This window comes from Coregonus lavaretus (assembly GCF_964263955.1).
Source record: "Coregonus lavaretus genome assembly, chromosome: 39".
NCBI lineage: Eukaryota > Metazoa > Chordata > Actinopteri > Salmoniformes > Salmonidae > Coregonus > Coregonus lavaretus.
This window is the reverse complement of record NC_140026.1, coordinates 7,061,788-7,078,219: the sequence shown is the minus strand read 5'-3', so window position 1 is coordinate 7,078,219 and position 16,432 is coordinate 7,061,788. Positions and strand designations below refer to the sequence as shown.

Below are 16,432 nucleotides of genomic sequence, written 5' to 3'. Positions count from 1 at the left end.
GCTTCTTCACCTGCGGGATCTTCAGAGGGGGGATGGGGTGTGCTCAGGAGTATTTCTGTCTATAGTAAAACCCCTTTGTAGGGACAAACTCATTGGCTGGGACTGGCTCCCCAGTGGGTTTACCTAGCTGCCAAGTGGATGGGCCTATGCCCTCCCAGGCCCACCCATGGCTGCGCCCCTGCCCAGTCATGTGAAATCCATTGATTAGGGCCTAATTTTTTTTTTCAATTGACTGATTTCCTTATTTGAACTAAAATTCAGTAAAATCTTAGAAATTGTTGCATGTTGCGTTAAATTCTTTGTTCATTATACATAAAATTCATGCAAAACACAGATACTGGACAGCTTAAAAATAGGAAAGATAAAAAGCATGCCCCTCACTAACCCATGTCTGTGTCCTCTTCTCCTCCTAGTTGAATGGTACCAATGTGAACATCCCACTGACACCAGCTACAGGCGTGTCTGTTTTGAAGTCTGGTAAACACTACACTGTAGCCATGGACTTTGGTGTGACCGTACGATATGACGGAAACCACTACATGGACATCAAAGTCATCAAGGAGTGAGTCAAAACTGCTTCACATACACACTGAAGAAAAATAATATACAACCACTGAAGAGAACACACACACTGAGCTAGAGAGAGAGAGAGACAGAGAGAGACAGAGACAGAGAGAGAGAGAGAGAGAGAGAGAGAGAGAGAGAGAGAGAGAGAGAGAGAGAGAGAGAGAGAGAGAGAGAGAGAGAGAGAGAGAGAGAGAGAGAGAGAGAGAGAGAGAGAGAGAGAGAGAGAGAGACCAAAAATGGGGTCTATGTAGCTTGGTTTCCCTATTACAGTTTTGGTGACCCCGACATGATATACCCTAAAAATAGCTATAATAACACAACACAAAACATATTAACCAAATAGAAACTTCTCACATTGTAATATTTTTATTTTATAAAGTTGTCATTACAATGCTTGAGAAAATCCTTGACTCATAGGCCAATTTTCTCCTCTGTATTCAGCTATAAAGACAAGCTGTGTGGACTGTGTGGAGACTACAATGGAAACTCCAAAGATGACTTCAGGAAACCAGACGGTTCTCTGACCACCAACCCCAATGACTTTGGACACAGCTGGGTCACAGATCCCAAGTTAGTCTTGCCACCATTTAAACACACACACACACACACACACACACACACACACACACACACACACACACACACACACACACACACACACACACACACACACACACACACACACACACACACACACACACACACACACACACACACACACACACACACACGGACACAGACACAGACACACACACACACACACACACACACAGGCACTCACATATAGCAACTACACACACACAGGCACTCACACACAACTGATTCACTCTGTCTCTCACTCCAGTTGTAACAAGAAGCCCAACACCACCGTCCCAGGCTGTACTGATGATGAACTGGACAGGTATGAGAGCTCTGGCTACTGTGGCATGCTACTGGACAAGAACGGACCGTTCGCTGTCTGTCACCCCAAGGTCAACCCCAATGTGAGTAACTACCGTAATGTGTGGTATATAGCGTCTTACCCCAATGTGTGTAATTACTGTAATGTATGGTGTATAGGTTCTTTACGATAAAAGAAAGTTTGTTTAATGTGTGAAATCTCACTCCCAAGAAAGACATTTTGCAAATGTATAGACACATTTAGTTTAGGAATGTTTAAATACGTTTTATACAATTTAATTCAATGAACTTTATTTTTGCACGTAAGTAACCAAAACCTCCAAGCTTTGTGAGCAAATCGATGACGCGTGTACCTTTATGTGTGTCTATTTCAGAGTTTCTTCCAGGACTGTCTGTTTGACCTGTGCGAGCTGGATGGTGCTCAACCCATTCTGTGTGAGTCCATCGAGTCCTACGTCAACGAGTGTCAGGACCGAGGAGTCACCATCGGAACCTGGAGGAACAGCACTTTCTGCCGTGAGTATTGATCAGTGTTGGGGTCAATTCCATTTAAATTCCAGTCATTTCAGAAAATAAACCAAATTCTCATTCCAAATATTCCTCACTAAAAAGCATGAAAGATAATGGAAATTGGTATTTCGATGTACTTCCTGAATGGACTGGAATTGCAGTGGAATTGACCCCAACCCTGGAACAGATACATGTTATACATGATAATAACAAGGAAGAGACGGATATTGATGATGAAGATGGAAATTGTAGTGATTAATATAATAATCATTCATTCACTCACCAAAGACCCTGCTGCTATTAGCACGTCAAAGACCAAACAATCCACTCAAACAGTACTATTCCGTATAATCAACAAATTCATTACTAAGCGACAGTCATGTTTTAAAGTAGACCTATCTCCTAATGTCTCCTCTTCCCTCCTTCTCTCCAGCTCTGACATGCCCCCCCAACAGTCAGTACGTGCCCTGTGCCGCCCCTTGTCAGCCCACCTGTGCCTCCAGACCTCCCACGGGGTGTGATGCTCCCTGTTCAGAGGGTTGTGTGTGTGACCCTGGTTATATCCTCAGCGCCGGGAAGTGTGTCAAAGAGAACTCCTGTGGCTGCAAACACACCAACGGACAGTACTACGAGGTGAGTGTGTTGTGTTTGTGTGTTTATGTGTGTGTGTCAAGTGATGGACATAGTGTGTGTGTGTGTGTGACGTGTATGTAACCAACCAGCAACCAATCACTGATTAACTATTGTCTCTCCCTCCATCTCTCCCCCTCCATCCCTCCCTCCCTTCCTCCCTCCTGCTCTCCCTCCAGCCTGGTGAGGAGTGGTACGTGGAGGACTGTCAGATGAAATGTTACTGTAACGCTCCCTTCGTCACCTGCAGTCCCTCTGATTGCCCTCCAATGCACGAGTGTAAGGTCCAGGGTGGAGAGCTGGACTGCTACCCTACAAGTAAGTCCCCTTACATAAACAGTCTGTACAAACACCCACAAATACTCAAAATGGTGTTTTGACGTCTGACGTGTTGGAAGTCAGGGTAGGTTACCAGGCTGTGATCATATGAGTTGACCAGACAGCACAAACTGTTCTGAGACTAGGCTATAATGTCTCTCTATCTTATATCTCATGATGTCTCCCTCTATCCCTCAGCCCCAACTACAGTCAAACCAACTACTCCCAAACCAACTACACCTAAACCAACTACTCCCAAGCCTACTACTCCAAAACCTCCAGGTGAGATTAACAGACAATCACCTGTTCTCATTCTCACGATCAGATTCAGAATCCAATTTCTGTATTCGCACAAATCGATGAATTGGTTACCTAATAATTCCTGATATTAACCCCTTGTCTCCCTTCCACCGCACCCCCTTATCCTCTCTTCTTTGCCTTTCTCCCTCCCTCTCTCCCCCCCACCCAATCCTCCTCTCCCTCTCTCCCCCCAACCCATTCTCCTCCCCCCCCCCCACCCCATTCTCCTCTCCATCTCTCCCCCAATAGTGACGTGCCCTCCCAATGCTGAGTACATAGAGTGTGGCCCAGCCTGCATCCCCAGCTGTAAGGAACCCTCCACCAACTGCACTGGCTCCTGTATCAGTGCGTGTTTCTGTAAGCCAGGCTTCGTGTTCAAAGGCAGACGCTGTGTCCCCATAGAAACCTGTGGCTGTCTGGAGGGAGGTGACTACTATGAGGTACGAGACCATCTGGGATTGTTAGTCTGTGGTTAAGAATGTACAATATGATAGAATATGACACAATACAATGTGATATACAATATTATATGTGATATATCATACGGAATACCATACGATATATGATACACTATATACGATGTGATACACAATAACATACGATATCATATGATACACTACTTTTACTGTCCAGAATGTCCACTCACATGGAAATTGATGTTGCTCAGGTAAGCACATCACCAATGTGACCAACCGCCTCGATTCGGTCTTATGTTGCAAAATTTTAAATTGTATTTTTTTTACATTGGTAGAAAATAGAGGCTCAGAGCTAGAAAATGGTATATCATACACTGCAGTTCGGGAACAATGCGAAAGTAATTCTGCTTTGAAAGTTGATAAACTTGTAACCCCACTTTTGAGAAAATGGCCCTTGAATGTTTTGGGACACCTACTGGAGAGTTCTTCTTTGTGTACACCCATTCAGCATCGTTCACACCCTCTTAAGCCTTAGCCCCACCCATCTCCTTAAGGATTGTGAGGCCATGTGCTAAACAGTGAGGACGGTAGTGTACAACCAAATATTTCAAGACTAAAGGCTGGTTTATACTACTTCTATCAACATGTCTGTATACAGTTGTCGCAATGACATCATGAACATTCTATTGTCGTTGTTGTTATGAAAAAGTATGAACCAAAAATGAAAGTCTGCATGACATCAGCAACCTGGGGGTCCAAAATAGCATAACTGGTGCATTTTAACAGCAATATCCCACTGGCTATAAGGTGAATGCACCAATTTGTAAGTCGCTCTGGATAAGACCGTCTGTTAAATGACGTAAATGTAAATGTAAATGTAAATAAACACATCAGTTTAAAAATGAATTTAGTATATGTCAATCTAGCAAACCAGGCAACTAAAAGCAACTTTCTAAACTATGTTTTTGGTTCGTTTCTAGCTTGTTAGAAGGTGTAAACGGTACAGTGAAAAGGTTACTTGCATAGTGGAGTCTTTTGTTTAGTCATGTAGCTAGCTAGCTAGTTAAACAACAAACCATAATCCCAACTCTTAACATTACTACCCTGCGTGAATCTACAGTTAGCTAAAGCTAACCAACTAGCTAGGTTCAATGTTAGATAGCGAGCTAACATTAGGCCATAACTAGCAATGCAAATGCCTCTGAGATACGAATAACATTACTACACAAATCAAACATGCAACGTTAGCTAGCGAGCAAGCCAGCCAGCCAGCCAGCTAATGTTAGCTAGATAACATTAGCTTTAACTTGCAATGAAAATGACTTTCTGCCAAAATTAGAAATGTATAATATCTGAAAATGTAAATAGCTAGACTTTCTTACATGGATGAACACTTTTCCCTCTCTGTCACGGATGCCATGGTTGCCCTTAGTTTGAAGATGTAATCCAGAAAGGTGTTTTATACAACAGCCTTTTGTGTTCTCTTTTCGACTCCCTCCGCATTTGCAATCAAACGCCAGAATTTTCTCCATCTCCTTAGCTATCATACTCTGCTTCCACAGGGCATTCCACTGTTTTTTAAACTCGGTCCTCCAGAAATTGGAGAGCAACACTTGTGCAGTTCTTCGGGATATCTTTCAACTAAGCCACTTTAGAAAGGATTACCTACACATACTAAATAGCTCGTTATAGACAGAAGTGTGCTAAATGGCAGACAAATCCAAACTCATCTCTCGGCATGTCCAGCCCATCCATTATCGCAGCCAATCATGGGTAGTGGAAAAGTTCCTGTCTTTGTCGTGGCTAAACCAACTAGGCTTGTAATTTCACAATTTTATATGTTTTAAGAGATAGCATATACGTTTGTTTTTAAGGCACATGAAAGTTCACCTGTTCCAGAAGGCATTTCTGCCAAAGAATGCATTTTGATTACAAAAAAACATGCCTCTCCTGTGAAGTAGTGATGGGCGACATAGGCCTAGTTTCCTGAAACGAGTCACAAATATCCTTTAAAAAGGACCAACGACGCAAGGAACACACACATACATTCACAGAATGCACAAATAAACAAAAAAAAGTATATTATCTAACAACATGTTAATAATTCCTCTCTCCCTGTCTCTGTCCTTTTAGCCAGGAGAGATCATCTTTGGTGACGGCTGCTCCAAGCTGTGTCGTTGTGCCGGAAACTACACCCTGGACTGTGTGGACAACTCCTGCTCTCCCACGGAGGAGTGCCGCAACGGTGCATGCTATCCTAAAGGTACTGTTATCTGAGTTATAATGACTTGTATTAGCTGAGTTATCATAACTTGTATTAGCCCAGTTATTATAACTTGTAATAGATCAGTTATCATAACTTGTATTAGCTCAGTTATCATAACTTGTAAAAGCTCAGTTATCATAACTTGTATTAGCTGAGTTGTCGTAATTTGTATTAGCTCAGTTATCATACCTTGTATTAGCTGTGTTATCATAACTTGTATTAGCTGAGTTATCATAACTTCTATTACCTCAGATATCATAAGTTGTATTAGCTCAGTTATTGTATTAGCTAAGTTATCATAACTTATATTAACTGTGTTATAATAACTTGTATTAGCTCAGTTATCTTAACTTGAATTAGCTCACTTATCATAACTTGTATTAGGTAACTTATAATAACTTGTATAAAGATGAAAGGTTCTTAGAATCAATTATATTGTTAAGGAGTACCATCGTGAAACCCTTGGAAATATCCAACTTACAGTAAAGTGGATCGTTCCTAGAGTTTGATTCCTAGCTATGCAAACAGACAGCCATATATACAGTAAACATGTATTATGTGTGGCTTGGAGAACACTATTTACATCATGTCAGGCATCACTTGGTGAAAAAACTAACCCAAACTATGTGAACACTGAGTCAGTATTCTTTCCACCAGCCAATTACTAATCTCACTCACAACTTTATATCACTATTCCCCCCAGCCACCTCTACCTGTGTAGCATCTAGCGACCCTCACTACACCACCTTCGACAAGAAGAAGTACAACTTCATGGGGAACTGCAGCTACCTGATGTCAGAGCCCTGTAACCACACGTCAGTGCCTCACTACGAGGTGCATGCCGACAATGAAAACCGCTTCAACAAACCAACCATCTCCTACCTGAAGGCTGTGCATGTGTATGTGCGCAGCGTGAAGATCTCCATCCTGAAGGGAGGCACAGTGCAGGTGAGAACGAGAGGGATTGATGGAGGGATGGGGTTGGGGGTAGAGAGAGAGAGAGAGAGAGAGAGAGAGAGAGAGAGAGAGAGAGAGAGAGAGAGATGGAGATAGATAAGAATGACATTTGAAAATGTTTAAAAACATAACAATGGAAACAAATACTGATAAAATGCAGAGCCGATGTAAAGTAACATACACAGTCAAAAACATATGGAAATGTCTGCTCTACCCAAAATTACAACCAAATAATTGCAGCCTTACCGCAAAAGTGGAAGAGGAAAGTGGAAGGGGGAGAAAGTAAGGAACTTGTCTGTCGGCCTTGCATTAAAGAACATAATTGGTTAACGAAAACTGTGATAAATAGAAAAGTATATCAGTTTCACTTAAGGACCAAAGGATTGACAGCCGTCCCATATAGATTGCAAAATAGTTGGGAAGAGATCTTTGACGTACCGATCCCATGGCATAGTGTTTATGAACTGACACGCAAAACGACACCGGATTCAAAAATTAGAATCTTTCAATTTAAATTATTATATAAAATTCTTGCTACCAATAGAATGTTATTTATATGGGGGATACAATCTTCCCAGCTCTGCAGGTTTTGCTGTGAAGAGACAGAATCATTAGATCATTTGTTTTGGTTCTGTCCATTTGTAGCTTGTTTTTGGACACAGGTCCAGGAATGGCTAAAGGATTGCAATATTTACCTGGAACTAACCTTGCAGATAGCATTACTGGGTGATCTGAAAAGTCATAGTCAATCAATCAATAATATAATAATACTTTTAGCAAAAATGTTTATTTTTAATTCACAATCTGTAGAAGCAATGAGAATAGAAAGGTTCAGAATTTTTGTAAAACATCACATTACGGTCGAAATATATATGGCAAATAGAAATCCTATATGGATGGTGTTAAGAGATAGATGGGAGGTATTGAATAGAGTTGAAGGATGGGACTAGTAACAAATAACAACAAATAATAACAAAGATAGCTAATAATGTAAGCATACTGTGTCCATAATAAGTATATAGGTTGTATGTTGGGAGCTTTTGGGAAGGAGCACAGTTAGAAAGATATGGCATATAGAAGCAAACCGGATGGACACCATGAAAATGATCGGAGAGGTTGAGAGTAGAAGAAGATCAGGAGCAAAAAAAAATAAAAATAAAAAATATATATATATATATAATAGAATTATTGTAAAATTAACTCTGTCCATAAGGTGTAGATAGTAAGTATAGTCCGGAAGTAGAGGCCTGGGCATTGTTGTTCACTAATTTACTCCAAGTAGGGAAAGGATGGCGGGGTTGAAAAGTAATAAAGGGGAGTATATATATAAAACATTTAAATAAACATGGGGGATTGGAAGTGATGCAGACAATTACATTCATAGAAGATACAATCTATCTGCAATATTAAGCTGATCCATTCCCCCCCCAAAAAAATAAAAAATAAAAAATAAGAAATTAAAAAATTAAAAATAAAGAACAGTCAAAAACAGTCAAGAACAGTTTGTCATTCTATTGAATAAATCTTTATTGTCACCAAAGGGAAATTCCTGAGCAGCATTAAATATATTGAACAAAAATATAAAGGAAACACGTAAAGTGCTGCTCCCATTTTTAATGAGATGAAATATATGATCCCAGAAATGTTCCATGCGCACAAAAAGCTTATTTATATGAATTGTTATGCACAAATGTGTGTACATCCCTGTTAGTGAGCATTTCATCCTTTGTCAAGATAATGCATTCACATGACAGGTGTGGTATTTCAAGAAGCGGATTAAACAGCATGATCATTACACAGGTGTACCTTGTGCTGGGGACAATAAAAGGCCACTCTACAATATGCAGTTTTGTCAAATAACACAATGCCAGAGGTGTCTCAAGTCTTTATGGAGCGTGCAATTGTCATGCTGACTGCTGGAGTGCCCACCAGAGCTGTTTCCAGAGAACTGAATGTTCATTTCTCTACCATAAGCCACCTCCAACGTCGTTTTAGAGAATTTGGTGGTACGTCCAACCGGCCTCACAAACGCAAACCATGTGTAACCACACCAACCCAGGACCTCCACATCTGGCTTCTTCACCTGCGGGATCGTCAGAGGGGGGATGGGGTGTGCTCAGGAGTATTTCTGTCTATAGTAAAACCCCTTTGTAGGGACAAACTCATTGGCTGGGACTGGCTCCCCAGTGGGTTTACCTAGCGGCCAAGTGGATGGGCCTATGCCCTCCCAGGCCCACCCATGGCTGCGCCCCTGCCCAGTCATGTGAAATCCATTGATTAGGGCCTAATTTTTTTTTCAATTGACTGATTTCCTTATTTGAACTAAAATTCAGTAAAATCTTAGAAATTGTTGCATGTTGCGTTAAATTCTTTGTTCATTATACATAAAATTCATGCAAAACACAGATACTGGACAGCTTAAAAATAGGAAAGATAAAAAGCATGCCCCTCACTAACCCATGTCTGTGTCCTCTTCTCCTCCTAGTTGAATGGTACCAATGTGAACATCCCACTGACACCAGCTACAGGTGTGTCTATTTTGAAGTCTGGTAAACACTACACTGTAGCCATGGACTTTGGTGTGACCGTACGATATGACGGAAACCACTACATGGACATCAAAGTCATCAAGGAGTGAGTCAAAACTGCTTCACATACACACTGAAGAAAAAGAATATACAACCACTGAAGAGAACACACACACTGAGCTAGAGAGAGAGAGAGACAGAGAGAGACAGAGACAGAGAGAGAGAGAGAGAGAGAGAGAGAGAGAGAGAGAGAGAGAGAGAGAGAGAGAGAGAGAGAGAGAGAGAGAGAGAGAGAGAGAGAGAGAGAGAGAGAGAGAGAGAGAGAGAGAGAGAGAGAGAGAGAGAGAGAGAGAGAGACCAAAAATGGGGTCTATGCAGCTTGGTTTCCCTATTACAGTTTTGGTGACCCCGACATGATATACCCTAAAAATAGCTATAATAACACAACACAAAACATATTAACCAAATAGAAACTTCTCACATTGTAATATTTTTATTTTATAAAGTTGTCATTACAATGCTTGAGAAAATCCTTGACTCATAGGCCAATTTTCTCCTCTGTATTCAGCTATAAAGACAAGCTGTGTGGACTGTGTGGAGACTACAATGGAAACTCCAAAGATGACTTCAGGAAACCAGACGGTTCTCTGACCACCAACCCCAATGACTTTGGACACAGCTGGGTCACAGATCCCAAGTTAGTCTTGCCACCATTTACACACACACACACACACACACACACACACACACACACACACACACACACACACACACACACACACACACACACACACACACACACACACACACACACACACACACACACACACACACGGACACAGACACAGACACACACACACACACACACACACACAGGCACTCACATATAGCAACTACACACACACAGGCACTCACACACAACTGATTCACTCTGTCTCTCACTCCAGTTGTAACAAGAAGCCCAACACCACCGTCCCAGGCTGTACTGATGATGAACTGGACAGGTATGAGAGCTCTGGCTACTGCGGCATGCTACTGGACAAGAACGGACCGTTCGCTGTCTGTCACCCCAAGGTCAACCCCAATGTGAGTAACTACCGTAATGTGTGGTATATAGCGTCTTACCCCAATGTGTGTAATTACTGTAATGTATGGTGTATAGGTTCTTTACGATAAAAGAAAGTTTGTTTAATGTGTGAAATCTCACTCCCAAGAAAGACATTTTGCAAATGTATAGACACATTTAGTTTAGGAATGTTTAAATACGTTTTATACAATTTAATTCAATGAACTTTATTTTTGCACGTAAGTAACCAAAACCTCGAAGCTTTGTGAGCAAATCGATGACGCGTGTACCTTTATGTGTGTCTATTTCAGAGTTTCTTCCAGGACTGTCTGTTTGACCTGTGCGAGCTGGATGGTGCTCAACCCATTCTGTGTGAGTCCATCGAGTCCTACGTCAACGAGTGTCAGGACCGAGGAGTCACCATCGGAACCTGGAGGAACAGCACTTTCTGCCGTGAGTATTGATCAGTGTTGGGGTCAATTCCATTTAAATTCCAGTCATTTCAGAAAATAAACCAAATTCTCATTCCAAATATTCCTCACTAAAAAGCATGAAAGATAATGGAAATTGGTATTTCGATGTACTTCCTGAATGGACTGGAATTGCAGTGGAATTGACCCCAACCCTGGAACAGATACATGTTATACATGATAATAACAAGGAAGAGACGGATATTGATGATGAAGATGGAAATTGTAGTGATTAATATAATAATCATTCATTCACTCACCAAAGACCCTGCTGCTATTAGCACGTCAAAGACCAAACAATCCACTCAAACAGTACTATTCCGTATAATCAACAAATTCATTACTAAGCGACAGTCATGTTTTAAAGTAGACCTATCTCCTAATGTCTCCTCTTCCCTCCTTCTCTCCAGCTCTGACATGCCCCCCCAACAGTCAGTACGTGCCCTGTGCCGCCCCTTGTCAGCCCACCTGTGCCTCCAGACCTCCCACGGGGTGTGATGCTCCCTGTTCAGAGGGTTGTGTGTGTGACCCTGGTTATATCCTCAGCGCCGGGAAGTGTGTCAAAGAGAACTCCTGTGGCTGCAAACACACCAACGGACAGTACTACGAGGTGAGTGTGTTGTGTTTGTGTGTTTATGTGTGTGTGTCAAGTGATGGACATAGTGTGTGTGTGTGTGTGACGTGTATGTAACCAACCAGCAACCAATCACTGATTAACTATTGTCTCTCCCTCCATCTCTCCCCTTCCCTCCTTCCCTCCCTCTCCCCCCTCTCTCCCTCCAGCCTGGTGAGGAGTGGTACGTGGAGGACTGTCAGATGAAATGTTACTGTAACGCTCCCTTCGTCACCTGCAGTCCCTCTGATTGCCCTCCAATGCACGAGTGTAAGGTCCAGGGTGGAGAGCTGGACTGCTACCCTACAAGTAAGTCCCCTTACATAAACAGTCTGTACAAACACCCACAAATACTCAAAATGGTGTTTTGACGTCTGACGTGTTGGAAGTCAGGGTAGGTTACCAGGCTGTGATCATATGAGTTGACCAGACAGCACAAACTGTTCTGAGACTAGGCTATAATGTCTCTCTATCTTATATCTCATGATGTCTCCCTCTATCCCTCAGCCCCAACTACAGTCAAACCAACTACTCCCAAACCAACTACACCTAAACCAACTACTCCCAAGCCTACTACTCCAAAACCTCCAGGTGAGATTAACAGACAATCACCTGTTCTCATTCTCACGATCAGATTCAGAATCCAATTTCTGTATTCGCACAAATCGATGAATTGGTTACCTAATAATTCCTGATATTAACCCCTTGTCTCCCTTCCACCGCACCCCCTTATCCTCTCTTCTTTGCCTTTCTCCCTCCCTCTCTCCCCCCCACCCAATCCTCCTCTCCCTCTCTCCCCCCAACCCATTCTCCTCCCCCCCCCCCACCCCATTCTCCTCTCCATCTCTCCCCCAATAGTGACGTGCCCTCCCAATGCTGAGTACATAGAGTGTGGCCCAGCCTGCATCCCCAGCTGTAAGGAACCCTCCACCAACTGCACTGGCTCCTGTATCAGTGCGTGTTTCTGTAAGCCAGGCTTCGTGTTCAAAGGCAGACGCTGTGTCCCCATAGAAATCTGTGGCTGTCTGGAGGGAGGTGACTACTATGAGGTACGAGACCATCTGGGATTGTTAGTCTGTGGTTAAGAATGTACAATATGATAGAATATGACACAATACAATGTGATATACAATATTATATGTGATATATCATACGGAATACCATACGATATATGATACACTATATACGATGTGATACACAATAACATACGATATCATATGATACACTACTTTTACTGTCCAGAATGTCCACTCACATGGAAATTGATGTTGCTCAGGTAAGCACATCACCAATGTGACCAACCGCCTCGATTCGGTCTTATGTTGCAAAATTTTAAATTGTATTTTTTTTACATTGGTAGAAAATAGAGGCTCAGAGCTAGAAAATGGTATATCATACACTGCAGTTCGGGAACAATGCGAAAGTAATTCTGCTTTGAAAGTTGATAAACTTGTAACCCCACTTTTGAGAAAATGGCCCTTGAATGTTTTGGGACACCTACTGGAGAGTTCTTCTTTGTGTACACCCATTCAGCATCGTTCACACCCTCTTAAGCCTTAGCCCCACCCATCTCCTTAAGGATTGTGAGGCCATGTGCTAAACAGTGAGGACGGTAGTGTACAACCAAATATTTCAAGACTAAAGGCTGGTTTATACTACTTCTATCAACATGTCTGTATACAGTTGTCGCAATGACATCATGAACATTCTATTGTCGTTGTTGTTATGAAAAAGTATGAACCAAAAATGAAAGTCTGCATGACATCAGCAACCTGGGGGTCCAAAATAGCATAACTGGTGCATTTTAACAGCAATATCCCACTGGCTATAAGGTGAATGCACCAATTTGTAAGTCGCTCTGGATAAGACCGTCTGTTAAATGACGTAAATGTAAATGTAAATGTAAATAAACACATCAGTTTAAAAATGAATTTAGTATATGTCAATCTAGCAAACCAGGCAACTAAAAGCAACTTTCTAAACTATGTTTTTGGTTAGTTTCTAGCTTGTTAGAAGGTGTAAACGGTACAGTGAAAAGGTTACTTGCATAGTGGAGTCTTTTGTTTAGTCATGTAGCTAGCTAGCTAGTTAAACAACAAACCATAATCCCAACTCTTAACATTACTACCCTGCGTGAATCTACAGTTAGCTAAAGCTAACCAACTAGCTAGGTTCAATGTTAGATAGCGAGCTAACATTAGGCCATAACTAGCAATGCAAATGCCTCTGAGATACGAATAACATTACTACACAAATCAAACATGCAACGTTAGCTAGCGAGCAAGCCAGCCAGCCAGCCAGCTAATGTTAGCTAGATAACATTAGCTTTAACTTGCAATGAAAATGACTTTCTGCCAAAATTAGAAATGTATAATATCTGAAAATGTAAATAGCTAGACTTTCTTACATGGATGAACACTTTTCCCTCTCTGTCACGGATGCCATGGTTGCCCTTAGTTTGAAGATGTAATCCAGAAAGGTGTTTTATACAACAGCCTTTTGTGTTCTCTTTTCGACTCCCTCCGCATTTGCAATCAAACGCCAGAATTTTCTCCATCTCCTTAGCTATCATACTCTGCTTCCACAGGGCATTCCACTGTTTTTTAAACTCGGTCCTCCAGAAATTGGAGAGCAACACTTGTGCAGTTCTTCGGGATATCTTTCAACTAAGCCACTTTAGAAAGGATTACCTACACATACTAAATAGCTCGTTATAGACAGAAGTGTGCTAAATGGCAGACAAATCCAAACTCATCTCTCGGCATGTCCAGCCCATCCATTATCGCAGCCAATCATGGGTAGTGGAAAAGTTCCTGTCTTTGTCGTGGCTAAACCAACTAGGCTTGTAATTTCACAATTTTATATGTTTTAAGAGATAGCATATACGTTTGTTTTTAAGGCACATGAAAGTTCACCTGTTCCAGAAGGCATTTCTGCCAAAGAATGCATTTTGATTACAAAAAAACATGCCTCTCCTGTGAAGTAGTGATGGGCGACATAGGCCTAGTTTCCTGAAACGAGTCACAAATATCCTTTAAAAAGGACCAACGACGCAAGGAACACACACATACATTCACAGAATGCACAAATAAACAAAAAAAAGTATATTATCTAACAACATGTTAATAATTCCTCTCTCCCTGTCTCTGTCCTTTTAGCCAGGAGAGATCATCTTTGGTGACGGCTGCTCCAAGCTGTGTCGTTGTGCCGGAAACTACACCCTGGACTGTGTGGACAACTCCTGCTCTCCCACGGAGGAGTGCCGCAACGGTGCATGCTATCCTAAAGGTACTGTTATCTGAGTTATAATGACTTGTATTAGCTGAGTTATCATAACTTGTATTAGCCCAGTTATTATAACTTGTAATAGATCAGTTATCATAACTTGTATTAGCTCAGTTATCATAACTTGTAAAAGCTCAGTTATCATAACTTGTATTAGCTGAGTTGTCGTAATTTGTATTAGCTCAGTTATCATACCTTGTATTAGCTGTGTTATCATAACTTGTATTAGCTGAGTTATCATAACTTCTATTACCTCAGATATCATAAGTTGTATTAGCTCAGTTATTGTATTAGCTAAGTTATCATAACTTATATTAACTGTGTTATAATAACTTGTATTAGCTCAGTTATCTTAACTTGAATTAGCTCACTTATCATAACTTGTATTAGGTAACTTATAATAACTTGTATAAAGATGAAAGGTTCTTAGAATCAATTATATTGTTAAGGAGTACCATCGTGAAACCCTTGGAAATATCCAACTTACAGTAAAGTGGATCGTTCCTAGAGTTTGATTCCTAGCTATGCAAACAGACAGCCATATATACAGTAAACATGTATTATGTGTGGCTTGGAGAACACTATTTACATCATGTCAGGCATCACTTGGTGAAAAAACTAACCCAAACTATGTGAACACTGAGTCAGTATTCTTTCCACCAGCCAATTACTAATCTCACTCACAACTTTATATCACTATTCCCCCCAGCCACCTCTACCTGTGTAGCATCTAGCGACCCTCACTACACCACCTTCGACAAGAAGAAGTACAACTTCATGGGGAACTGCAGCTACCTGATGTCAGAGCCCTGTAACCACACGTCAGTGCCTCACTACGAGGTGCATGCCGACAATGAAAACCGCTTCAACAAACCAACCATCTCCTACCTGAAGGCTGTGCATGTGTATGTGCGCAGCGTGAAGATCTCCATCCTGAAGGGAGGCACAGTGCAGGTGAGAACGAGAGGGATTGATGGAGGGATGGGGTTGGGGGTAGAGAGAGAGAGAGAGAGAGAGAGAGAGAGAGAGAGAGAGAGATGGAGATAGATAAGAATGACATTTGAAAATGTTTAAAAACATAACAATGGAAACAAATACTGATAAAATGCAGAGCCGATGTAAAGTAACATACACAGTCAAAAACATATGGAAATGTCTGCTCTACCCAAAATTACAACCAAATAATTGCAGCCTTACCGCAAAAGTGGAAGAGGAAAGTGGAAGGGGGAGAAAGTAAGGAACTTGTCTGTCGGCCTTGCATTAAAGAACATAATTGGTTAACGAAAACTGTGATAAATAGAAAAGTATATCAGTTTCACTTAAGGACCAAAGGATTGACAGCCGTCCCATATAGATTGCAAAATAGTTGGGAAGAGATCTTTGACGTACCGATCCCATGGCATAGTGTTTATGAACTGACACGCAAAACGACACCGGATTCAAAAATTAGAATCTTTCAATTTAAATTATTATATAAAATTCTTGCTACCAATAGAATGTTATTTATATGGGGGATACAATCTTCCCAGCTCTGCAGGTTTTGCTGTGAAGAGACAGAATCATTAGATCATTTGTTTTGGTTCTGTCCATTTGTAGCTTGTTTTTG

At 41.4% G+C, this 16,432-nt stretch overlaps 1 protein-coding gene across 1 annotated transcript in view; it reads left to right on the top strand.

Annotated features, from left to right (window-relative positions):
• Nucleotides 1–497: 497 nt before the first annotated feature.
• LOC311112674 (IgGFc-binding protein-like) overlaps nucleotides 498–16,432 on the top strand; it is a gene marked incomplete at both ends in the record, with an annotated part of 63,582 nt that continues 47,647 nt past the window's right edge. Inside the window, 20 exons of the mRNA XM_084155808.1 lie at nucleotides 498–562; nucleotides 1,009–1,137; nucleotides 1,412–1,550; nucleotides 1,842–1,983; nucleotides 2,411–2,610; nucleotides 2,787–2,925; nucleotides 3,124–3,207; nucleotides 3,475–3,665; nucleotides 5,775–5,904; nucleotides 6,611–6,855; nucleotides 9,350–9,498; nucleotides 9,961–10,089; nucleotides 10,340–10,478; nucleotides 10,770–10,911; nucleotides 11,339–11,538; nucleotides 11,712–11,850; nucleotides 12,049–12,132; nucleotides 12,400–12,590; nucleotides 14,700–14,829; nucleotides 15,536–15,780. Coding sequence (XP_084011934.1) covers nucleotides 498–562; nucleotides 1,009–1,137; nucleotides 1,412–1,550; nucleotides 1,842–1,983; nucleotides 2,411–2,610; nucleotides 2,787–2,925; nucleotides 3,124–3,207; nucleotides 3,475–3,665; nucleotides 5,775–5,904; nucleotides 6,611–6,855; nucleotides 9,350–9,498; nucleotides 9,961–10,089; nucleotides 10,340–10,478; nucleotides 10,770–10,911; nucleotides 11,339–11,538; nucleotides 11,712–11,850; nucleotides 12,049–12,132; nucleotides 12,400–12,590; nucleotides 14,700–14,829; nucleotides 15,536–15,780 — 3,012 coding nt within the window. The remainder of the gene's footprint in view (nucleotides 563–1,008; nucleotides 1,138–1,411; nucleotides 1,551–1,841; nucleotides 1,984–2,410; nucleotides 2,611–2,786; nucleotides 2,926–3,123; nucleotides 3,208–3,474; nucleotides 3,666–5,774; nucleotides 5,905–6,610; nucleotides 6,856–9,349; nucleotides 9,499–9,960; nucleotides 10,090–10,339; nucleotides 10,479–10,769; nucleotides 10,912–11,338; nucleotides 11,539–11,711; nucleotides 11,851–12,048; nucleotides 12,133–12,399; nucleotides 12,591–14,699; nucleotides 14,830–15,535; nucleotides 15,781–16,432) is intronic.